The sequence below is a fragment of the Peromyscus eremicus genome, chromosome 13, assembly GCF_949786415.1.
Source record: "Peromyscus eremicus chromosome 13, PerEre_H2_v1, whole genome shotgun sequence".
In the NCBI taxonomy this organism is placed as follows: Eukaryota; Metazoa; Chordata; class Mammalia; order Rodentia; family Cricetidae; genus Peromyscus; species Peromyscus eremicus.
In genome coordinates, this window is record NC_081429.1 from 20,834,438 (window position 1) to 20,845,644 (window position 11,207).

The 11,207-nt window shown below is 49.1% G+C and overlaps 1 protein-coding gene across 1 annotated transcript in view; it reads right to left on the bottom strand.

Annotated features, from left to right (window-relative positions):
* Rab31 (RAB31, member RAS oncogene family) overlaps positions 1–10,374 on the bottom strand; it is a 129,582-nt gene extending 119,208 nt beyond the window's left edge. Inside the window, exon 1 of the mRNA XM_059278262.1 lies at positions 10,216–10,374. Coding sequence (XP_059134245.1) covers positions 10,216–10,254 — 39 coding nt within the window. The 5' untranslated portion in view covers positions 10,255–10,374. The remainder of the gene's footprint in view (positions 1–10,215) is intronic.
* Between the last annotated feature and the right edge of the window lie 833 nt (positions 10,375–11,207).

The following is an 11,207-nucleotide window of genomic DNA, read 5'->3' on the forward strand; positions in this document are numbered from 1 at the left end:
TCCCTCAGGCCACCCTCAAGGGCTTCCCTTGCCTCCTTTTTCTCCAGCAGTCCTGGTTGGCATTCCGTCTCCTAGGCGGTCAGCTCTGTGAGGCAGAGGTCACGATACCTTTTGTCATCTCTGGAATGGTTCACAGCACACAGCAGGCACTCGGCCAATACCTGTGGCACCTGCCAGAGAGACTCTTGACCCACACTAACCCTGCCTCTTCTCTTCCTATGCCAGTTTAAACAGGCCTGGAAGCTGCAGCACAGAGTTCTGTTAAAAGATGACAACCTAGAAGATTCAGGATGGGATTGTATATCTTTTTCACAAGTCAGCACATTGGAGTTGCCGGTAGAGCACAGGGGGAGAGCTCATGTACGAGGCCTTGGGTCCACTCTACTACTGAAAGAGGAGGAGAGAGGGAGAGAGGGAGAGAGGGAGGGAGGGAGGGAGGGGATGAAAAGGCACACAGAAAACAGAAAGAGCATGTACACAAACCTGCCTAACTTTGAGATCATGTCCACGGACTAACGTCTTTCCTAGACCCCACTCTGAACTTTGAGGATGGTCGAGCCATGGAACAGTGGCCGAGCAAGGCCTGCACAGACACCTGCCTGCTGTTACCACAGAGGGCCTTTGTCCCGTTGATGCCAAAGCTGTCCTTTCACACCACACAAAGGCAGAAACTCAAATTCCAAGGCCCTCTGACCCAAATTCACCTCTTGGTGTCATCACGTTACCTGTCAACCCCACTAAGAACCAAACAATTGCTGCATGGCATCCGGTTCCTCCGCAGGCGGTCTCTGGAGGCTCCGCTTGGTCGCACACCTCCCTCCGTATCTGTCCCTCTCTGCTTCGTGGCCACTCTGAAGTGAACAGCTTGGCTCACTTAGGCCCTTTCGGCTTGGAAGCAGTGTGCCAGGACCACTCCTGCCTCCGGAAGTTGTTTCTCTAAGTATTTTGTTACCACGACTAAAGTCTAAGTGACACACCTTATCTTCAGTCCCCCCCCTCCTGCTGGCCCTCAATTTGCTGATAACCCAAGTCTCCCACCCACCTTCAGGGGAACTGGCAGGAGAGGAAGCCATAGTTCAGGTTAAATAAAAACAGTCACCCCGGAGCCAACAGAGAAGTCCAGCAGGCATGCAGCAGTGAGCACAGAAATATATGAGGTAAAATCTGATACATTTTATACAATTCTACCGTTCAGTTACTCCTTTTCTTTATTCCTTGTACCAAGTTAAGCACTGAGAAGGCAGTGGTCTAGCCATAGCCATACATCCCTCTCGGCAGCTCAGCAGTCACCCCACCGGCAAGAGCAGCAGACACAAAGCCAACTCCAGCAAAAGCAAGGACCAACCCTTCCACACTGGCCCCTGACCCCGACACCTCCTCCCACTTTCCCAGGGCTCCTTGGGGTCCTGCTTCAATCACTCATCTCACCTGTTTTGATACATAATATTTATCGCCTTTGAACAGACCATAAGCAGAGCATCCCTGATCCAAAAAAGTTTTCATCTGAAATGGCCCAAAACCTCAAACTTTTTGAGAACTAATGATGACACTCTGAAAGTTTCAGATCTTGAAGTGCCTCGGATTTCGGATGTTTGGATTAGAGGTGATCAATTTTTAAAAGTCTACGGAGGGCCAGACCAGCAAGGGGGCTCAACAGCTGAGGGTACTTGCTATTCCAGCCTAAATTCAATCCCTCCAACTCATGGTGGACGCAAAGAACCAACTCCAGGAAGCTGTCTTCTGACCTCCACACCCCCTCGGTGACACACGCACTGCCGCGCTTAGAAACAGTCACAAGGGCACAAAGAGAAGACAAGGAACAGACGGAAGGAAAGGAGGGGCTACATAAGCAGCCCAAAATCTGAAAAACACCAGAATAGGAACTACTTTGTCCCCAAGCATGTTAGGCAAATGATACCGAACCTGTAATTTACTTTTCCCTCTTCCTGAATGAAGTGTATGCCTCTGTGATGGTCGGCTTTGTCAACTTGGCACAACCTAGAATCACGTTAGAGGCCTGTGAGGAATGTCTTCATTGCCTTAATTGATGCAGGATGACCCCCCCCCCCCCCAATAAATCTAGCAGCACTTTCTGTGAGCAGCCCAGGTGAGACTCTTCCTCTGCTCCCTCAGCCTTCCCTTCCGGTTCAGGTATTCAGTTGTTTCCACTGCTGACTCCTTTACTGATATTAGAAACAGTTTCTGTAGATTTCCAGAATGGACTGAAGACCAGCATCTCTCCAGGATCCTTCGGGCCTCTGACACAGATCGCGACTGCTGGGGCACACAACCTCGTGGACCAAACAACGACCCAAGTTCCCAGACCCTCTCCAGTGTGAGACAGTCATTGTCCAACTATTTGGGACACGCAACCAATCTAAGAAACCATCTTTTGATACATAGTCCTTCTATTGGGTCTGTGCCCTAGAGCAGTGTTTCTCAACCTGTGGGTTACAACCCTTTGGGATGGAATGATCTGGCAAGACCATGAGAAAACACAGATACTTACATTATGATTCATAACAGTAGCAAAATTACAGTTATTAAGTAGCAACAAAAATAATTTTATGGTTGGGGTCACTACAACATCAGGAACAGTATTAAAGGGTCACAGCATTAGGAAAGTTGAGAGCACTAATACACATTACCAAATCCTTGTGTCTATTTTGTTTAGGCACACCACTGCCTAGCACATGAAACTAAGAAATATTTTTCAATGAATACCATAGAAGTATCGAGGAAAGTCTGATATGATGTCATTCATGACCAAAAATATAAGACCAGGCAACATCATTTAGTTAAACTCACCTAAACAGGCAGCAATAAGGAGGTGATCAAACAGATCCAGGTGTTGGGACTTTGTACAAGACACACAGCCTGGGTTCTGCAAAAGTCCTAAAGTCACTAGGCATATTGGCGTACGCCTTTGATCCCAGCACTCAGGAGGCAGAGGCAGGTGGATCTCTGTGAGTTCAAGGCCAGCCTGGTCTACAGAGCCAGTTCCAGGACAGCCAGAACTACACAGAGAAATCCCCATCTCAAAATAAATAAACAAAAACCACATGCTGGTGTCACGAAGGAAAAGAAAGGGGATCTTTTTTACACACACACACACACACACACACACACACACACACAAAAAAAAACTGACTAAGAGCCTCAGCAATCAAGTTGCTCTGACTTGATCTTGGATGTTTTTAAACAGCTGTGGGGGTGAGTCCACCGGAAATACCTGAGCATGGACTACATGTTTGATGCTACTATTGCAGCTGTAACCAGTGTGGGAGGTCAGATAATGATATTGTGATTTGGTACATGAATGTCCTTTGCCAGCGTGTTGGAGATGCCAGGATCCTGGGATGACCGCCATGCAGGAGCTGTGGTGTAGAGCCAGCCTGAGCCCATGAGATGAGCTGTGTGTGTGTTACTGACGGAAGAGCAGGGGATAATGGAGCCCTCTGAGGCCAGAAGATCACAAGTGCATCCTCCATGTCCTCCACTGAGCCTTTTACACTGTTGGGCCTCGGTTTTGTTTTGACTTGCTTATAACTGTGCCATGATTCATCCCCCTTGGAGACTGTACGAAAGCTTACGACTTATTTTTTATTTTATAGGCACCCACAGTTAAAGAAACTTTTTAAATCTGGGTGATGGTGGCGACTCATGCCTTTGATCCTAGCACTTGGGAGGCAGGCGGATCTCTGTGAGTTTGAGGCCAGCCTGGTCTACAGAGTGAGTTCCAGGACACTCAGGGATATACACAGAGAAACCCCATCTTGGGGGTGGGGGGAGGAAAGAGAAGAAAAATTTTACAAAGACTGAATATTTTAGGAAGACTTGAGACTTTGGATGTTTTAAAGAGACTGAACTTTTAAAGTGTTTGAATTTTTGAAGACTATGGGACTTTGAAAAGTTTCAATGTTTTATATTGTGATATCAATATTAACATGCCATCTTGGGGACAAACAAGAAAGAAAAGGTTCCAGATGAATAGTTATTTGTGTGTGTGTCAATTGACAAAGGGTCGACTGTGCCGGCTAGTTTTCTGTCAACTTGGCACGGGCTACAGTCATTTGGGAAGAGGAACTCTCTCTCACCTGAGAAACCGTCTCCATAAGACTGGCCTATAGGCAAGTTTGTGGGGCTTTGCCTCGATCAGTGATTGATGTGACAGAGCCTAGCTCACCCTAGCCACCTCTGGGCAGGTGGTTCTGGGCTGTATAAGAAAGCAGGCTAGGGGTTGGGGATTTAGCTCAGTGGTAGAGCGCTTGCCTAGCAAGCACAAGCTTGGTCCTCAGCTCTGAGAAAGAAAGAAAGAAAGAAAGAAAGAAAGAAAGAAAGAAAGAAAGAAAGAAAGGAAGGAAGGAAGGAAGGAAGGAAGGAAGGAAGGAAGGAAGGAAGAAAGGAAGAAAGAAAGACAGGAAGGAAAGACAGACAGACAGGAAGGAAAGACAGACAGACAGACAGAAAGCAGGTTGAGCAAGGCATGAAGGGCAAACCAGTAAACAGCACTCCTCCATAGCTTCTGCTTCAATTTCTGCTTCAGTTTCCTGCCTTGAGTTCCTGCCCTGACTTCCCTCAGTGATGGACTGTGATACGGAAGTGTAAGATGAAATAAACCCTTTCCTTCCCCCAAGTGCCTTTTGGTCATGGTGTTTTATCACAGCAGTAGAAACCCGAAGTGAGACACAGCCTTGGTTGTAGTGGAGACCCCAGGACATTGGAGCTGCCGTGGCCAAGGAAAGACTACCAAGGACACCATCCAGTTTTGTGAGTGGAGCCAACCTAAGCCGTTTACTATGCAGATGACAGAGCAGGAGACGCAGGATTGCCAGAGCCTTTTGGAGCCCAGAAGATATTAAGTGAGTTCCAGATGGTCGACGCTGAACTACAGAACATGGATTTGGGTATCGCTTTTACGTTTGTTTTGTTTTGTTTTGTTTTTGGAGACAGGGTCTCTCTACATATCCCTGGCTGTCCTGAAACTCACTAGGCAGATCGGGCTGACCTCAAATTCACAGAGATCCCCAAGATTCTGCCTGCCTCTTAAAGGCATGCGCCACCACACCTGGCTTTAGCTTTGATGTGATTGTTCTTATGCCCTTGGTTCTTCCATTTTGGGATCAGAAGTATTTATTTCTGTGTTTATTTGGGTTTTTTTGTTTTGTTTTTGCTTTTTTTTTTTTCGTTTTACATTAGCACACAGGTTAGAGATTTTGGATTTTTTTAAAGAGACAATAATGGATTGACCTAGAAGGGTAAGCCAAAAAATACCTTTCTGCTTTTGATCAGGGTGCTGTTTATCACAGCAACAGAAAGGACTGGAACAGGGAGATAAGGAAGGGGACCAGCCGCAGGGTGACGATGGATGCTGACTATTATCTCCCTAGATATGAGGACATGAGAAGAAGCTGTTTGCTGAGGTCTGTTTTGACCTGTTGAGGCAAAGTGCTGCACCAGCTCTAGGTGAGGAAGTAGGTAAGGTAAATTCTATCTCTATCCAAGGTAGAGAAGTCACTCGTTAGGCAACAAGGACAGCTGTGTGCACAGAAAGTGGCATCCGTAGACCACACTGATGGTGTGATGCTAGAACTGTCACACGATGTACTGAGAGACAGTGTGAGTGAAATGAGATAATAGAAGCTGAGGAAAAGGAATCTAGACACTCTCTGATTGGAAGGGATTTGAGCAGTCCCTTACTGTAAGGCTTTGATGGAGAAAAAATGGGGACTCTGCTCCCAATACAACCTCTCTTCCGCTGACCACACCGAGTCTCTACCACGTTTAATTCCTCATCCTCGCAATGGTAATTTCTCATCCCCGCACATTTGATGCAGTCGGAGGAACAGAGCTGTAGTTTTGGGACTCTGCAGTTACCAAAGCAATAAACCAGACCTTTGTTTCCCAAAGTTTCCAGTCTTGAGTATTTTGTTACATAGAAACAGAAAACAGACTGAGACAGAGATTGTAACTGCCCAGTCTAAGCTACAGTTCTATGCATCGATTCCCAGTAACTCCCAACAAACTCATATAACCCTGTCAGATGCTCCCAGTAGCAGAGAGCTCACCTCTGCTGAGAGCAGTCCATTTGACGTCACACAACTCCCACTGCTGAGCTTTGTGGTTAAAGAAGGCTGCCCACGCTAGGTCCTAAGGCCCTTGGATTCACAGAGCCCTACCCTGTGTATAAGTCCTGCACAAATCTGCATTTCCACTATGCAGATGTCTCACAAAACCTTGGGTGTGTGCATGTTCTTTGGTGAGACACCGTATAGATACTAACAAAGGCCACAGAGAGAGGTTTCCAGAGCTCCTCACCGGAAGCAGGGAAGCTCACAGTTGTATTTTAACGACTCACTCAGCTGCTAGGGAAGTGGCAGAGATCTCTAAACTGTTGTCAAGACAACCAAAGCACAAATACAAACCTCTTCGGGATCCCATCCGGAAGCAGTTTTTTAAGCACACAAGCACACATGCCCAGAAGAACTAGGCTACCCCTCCCCCTCCTTGTCTCCTCTCTGTCTCCATCTCCTGCTCTTGTCACATGGCGATGTGTGTGAAAAAATTTGTACTGGGAAGCTTTCCACCTTTGAGGTTAAGACAGCTGCTGCAATACTGTTTTTGTTCACATTTGAAAATGTATGTTTGGGGGGAGGTTGTTTCTAAGTATCCTGTTGTGTAATACTAGTACAGATTCCATAGTGTGATAGCCTGGCACATGAGTAGCAAAACTGTGACTTATTGGGTCCGGATGTCCACTGACCCCTGCCTAGCGCCCCTAATCATGGCTAGCTTCCACAGTGTACCCACTGACCCCACGGAAGAGCACTCACTAAGGCTGGCTGCACTGTCCCATGTGGCACAAACATGAGAAAGCCCACAAATGTACAACAGGTAGCATAAATACACTTGACGTTCTTGGGCCCTTGACTTAGGATTAGGGTTTCTATTGCTGAAACAAAAAAACCATAGTCAAAAAGTAAGTTGTGGAGGAAAGGATTTATTTGGCTTACACTTCCACATCACTGTTCATCACCAAAGGAAGTCAGGACAAGAACTCAAACAGGGCAGGAACCTGGAGGCAGGAGCTGATGCAGAGGCCATAGTGGGGTGCTGCTTACTAGCTTGCTCTACATGGCTTGCTCAGCCTGCTTTCTTATAGAACCCAGGACCACTAGCCCAGTACCACTCACAGTGGGCTGGGTCCTCCACCATCAATCACTAAGAAAATGCCTTACAGCTGGATCTTACAAAGACATTTTCTCAATAGAGGCTCCTTCCTCTCTGATGACTCTAGCTTGTATCAAGCTGACATAAAACCAGCCAATATACTAAGCTATCAGAGAATGTCCCGCAGGCCAATGCCAATTCAATTTGGAGCACTCATCAAAAGAAACAAAGCCACATACACCAAGTAAACAGTAGGAGCATCCAAGTTCTAGAAGGCATAGGGACAGGTAAAGAGACCATGTCATCTGGCCCACTCTACCCATCAAAATGACCCTAATGTCAGAAGATAAATCCTCCAACCCAAAGGCAGGAGCCTGAGACTATAGCAAAGAGTCACCAGCAGGGACTCATCCTAAAAACAGCCTGTACATTGAGCAGGGAGCATGTCTTCCAACAAGTGACCAACCACAGACTAGTCACCAAGCCTCTCCAGCAAGGACAACGCTTTGCTCTATGGTAAATACACTCTGTCACCTTCTACGCAACTGAGGGTAAATGGCAGGGTCTTGATCATCCTAAGATTTCAGGGAGGTGTGACATAGCTTTGCAAACAGAAAGCTGAGTGCCATCTACACGCACTACTTTACGCGGGACAGACGACCCTCACCATAACAACAGAGGGGCCTAAGGTTCCTGCTAAAATCCTAAAAGGACCATAGGGCTCATCATTGACTCCCTCTTCCATCTTCAGGCCCAGAGGATCTCTCAAATCCAGACAGTACACCAGGGTGTAGACCTCCTTCAAAGGCCATCTCATAGAGAGAACCAGCCTATTTAGATAAGCAGCTAGAAATGCAGCCTGGCCCAGAACAGGACTAGCCAAGCCAGGGAGCCTCAAGACTCGTCCTCAGTATGGACAAGCTCTTTTGCTCTTTGCAGTAAAATATCTTCTGATCTCAATAAGACTAAAATGTGTAGCTACCTTCAAAAACAGGATGACACTGATGTGGTATGATATGAATGAAGTTTCAAAACTTCCAGAAGTTACTTCTTTCTCTGTTACTGAATCCTCCACCCCCAGTTCAAATCCCTAACCTGTGGGGCCATCACAAAGAAACAGCAATCAAAAAAGGCACCGTCTCCAGGAAACCCATGGAAACTGCTTGTTTGTGGAGATTAAGTGGAGAGAGAGACAGAGACAGAGACAGAGAGACAGAGAGAGACAGAGACAGAGAGATAGAGAGACAGAGAGACAGAGAGAGAGATTGATTCTCTAGTTGTCCTCAGCTCACCCAGGCTTACTATGGTCTACTCCAGCATCACAGACCATCAGAAATATTATCACACATATATCTTAAAGAGACCATCCAGTCTAGTTCTCTGCCTTCGAAGAGAAGGGGATGATATGTCCATTCTACAATTAAGCCAGCCACCCATTCAGCCTTCCAAACCCTGGTGCAGAAGACTAGCCAGGCCCCCTAACATCTGGTTCTGAGCCCTTGACACCTGGTCACTGTCCTGGTAGGACACACAATTATTGAAACTAAAAATTAAGGGTGATGTCTTGGGACCATGAGTGTGCCCCTAGGTAGGTTGCAAAGAAGAAGGTGTCACCCACCCCCAAGAGCTAAAAATGTTTCCTAGTTCATCTTTTCCCAAGGTTAATTGTAACATGCCCCATGCACCCAAGCTTCCTCTTCCTTCTTTGGGGCCTGACATTCCTTTTAAATCTTCAAAGACCTTTCTCCCATGGATTCTTGGAATTTAGGTCTAGACTATATTGGCCAACCTGGAAGAAACGAAGTTTGCTGCTGTAACACCAGAAGTTCAAGAGAGAAAGGTGAGAACAGCATCCCACCCGGCCTTCATGGGTAAGGAGCCCTGGAGAGGCCTCACTAGACCCTGGAAGAAAGGGCTTGGGGTAGACCCCCTAGGATTCTCCGCAAATCACAGCAACTGGTTGTAAGTGATGAGGACAGTGTGGAGGTAATTCCCCAAGACTTCTTTCACCAAAGGGTCCATCAGAGCCCAGGTGAAGCCACAAAGCCGTCTACAATCATGGCCTGTATACACTTCCACATCCATCTTGACAGTCCCGTTAGCATTTCTTTGAGAAGAATGAATGTGGGGCTACCCTGCCCTGCTTCTTTATTTAGGAAATACTTTCCTTGCAGGGCCAGATTCGCCAACTTCAAGGGCGGTACACCCGGTGCTGATGCCAAAGGCTACAGAAAACATGGCTTAACACCAGCTCTAATTTTGGAAGATTTCCGGAATTTGATGTGGGTAGCCCCAAGGAAATGACCCCAAACACTGAATCCCCTGGGGCGATTTTCAAGGGATAGCCCTAGGAGGTGAGACTTCGGTCTGGTCTGTGGGTCTCATGGGTTGAACGCTGTTTCTCTCTTTGTTTCTGACTGCTTCTGTTTCTTGGGACTAAGAAAGACTCATTTTGGAAGGGGAAGAGTGATGGGGAGGAGGGAGTGGGGAGGCCGTCCAGCTTCTTTTCATCCACTGCACGAAGAAAAGTGTGCTGGACGCACAGTTCACACACAGTTCGTTCCCTCTTGCTTTGCAGTCAGTCCAAGCCCCCGGTTCTCCCACCCTCGGTAGGAAGGATTGATTTGTTGGTTTGTTTTCTGAGTGAATAAAGCAATTGCCACCAGCCACCCACCCACCCACCCACCCACCCCCGCCCGCAGGAGGCAGAGGAAAAACAGTGCCTCCCCGGAGTAACTTAAACATTCCTCAGCGAGGGAACCACCGGTGGTGGAAGCGAGAGCCCTGGGGGCCCCGAGGAGCTGTAGGACCCTCTGTCGTCGGGTCTTCGACAGCCCCCCACCCGCCCACCCCGCCAGCCCCGCAACCTGGCGAGGCCCAAGGTTCCCAGACGCGCGGGCGCAGACGGAGCGATCAGAGACGCTCGGGAGCAGCTGGGACCCGGCGGCCGGTGCCGGGCGCGGGAAGGAGCGCGCCGGAGCCGGGCAGCGCCGGGACAAAGGCGCGCAGGAGCGGGGATCCCCGTAGGCTGGGGCTAGGACTCACCCCGAGAAGACACACTTTGAGCTCCCGTATCGCCATCATGTGCTCTGGGCCGGGCCGGGCCGGGGCTCAGCAGCATCGTCCGGGCCGCACCGCGCCCAGCCTGCGTCCAGCCGTCTCCCGGCGCTCTCGCCCGCCGCGGGGCGGAACCGTCGCCGCGGCTATTTCTGGGCCGCGGCCTCCGCGGTCGGTCACGTGCCGCCGGCCGGCTCCTCCCGACGCGTCGAGCCGAGCCTAGCCTAGCCTAGCCTAGCCGCCGGGCTTCGGCTCCGCCCGGGTCCGGTCGGCGTCGGCCTCCGGTGGCCACCCAACACCGGACTTGCAGGCAGACCCGTCCCTTCCCGCAATCAGATCTGAGCCCGGTCGGCCACTGTCTGCCTTGGGAGACCTGAACCCAGGACCCGTCGGGTCATAACGAGCCATTCCTATAGTTAGTTTATGCTGTTGGCTGTGGTTCTACAAAGGCACTTTCAAGTCGCTGGGTAGTCCCAGCGTTCGGTGACACTGACGTCTACAGGCGAGACACAACGGCGAGGACCGGGAAGAGTAGAGGAAAGGGTTAACTTGCCTCATCTACTGCCCGGGGCTTCGCTTTGCCCTACAGTGCCTTTCTCTGTAGGTAGCGAAAGATGATCCGAGAAAACAGTCGTTTGTTTCTGCTTCCAAAAGTGGCGTGCCAGAGCCTGGGAGAGGAAGGGGGCGTTCTGGAGAGGAAGCCCCCTTCCTCCACGTAGAAAATCCTACAGCTGTGTGGGCAGAAGCTCAGCCGAAAGTAAAGCGAGAACGGAGTCTGGCGACCCTTCTCCAGACTCCTCTACTAGGAAACTGAGGCTGCGGTTTCGCACGGGGGGGCGGGGGGGAGGATGTCGTCTTCTCGTTGTGACTCGGTGGACCTCAAGCCTCTGGGGCGGCTTCATTTGTTGACGCATAGAGATGTCAGCTTTGGGGAGTAATCTAAATTTACTGGTACTTCTAACTGTAAACGTTTATTTTAA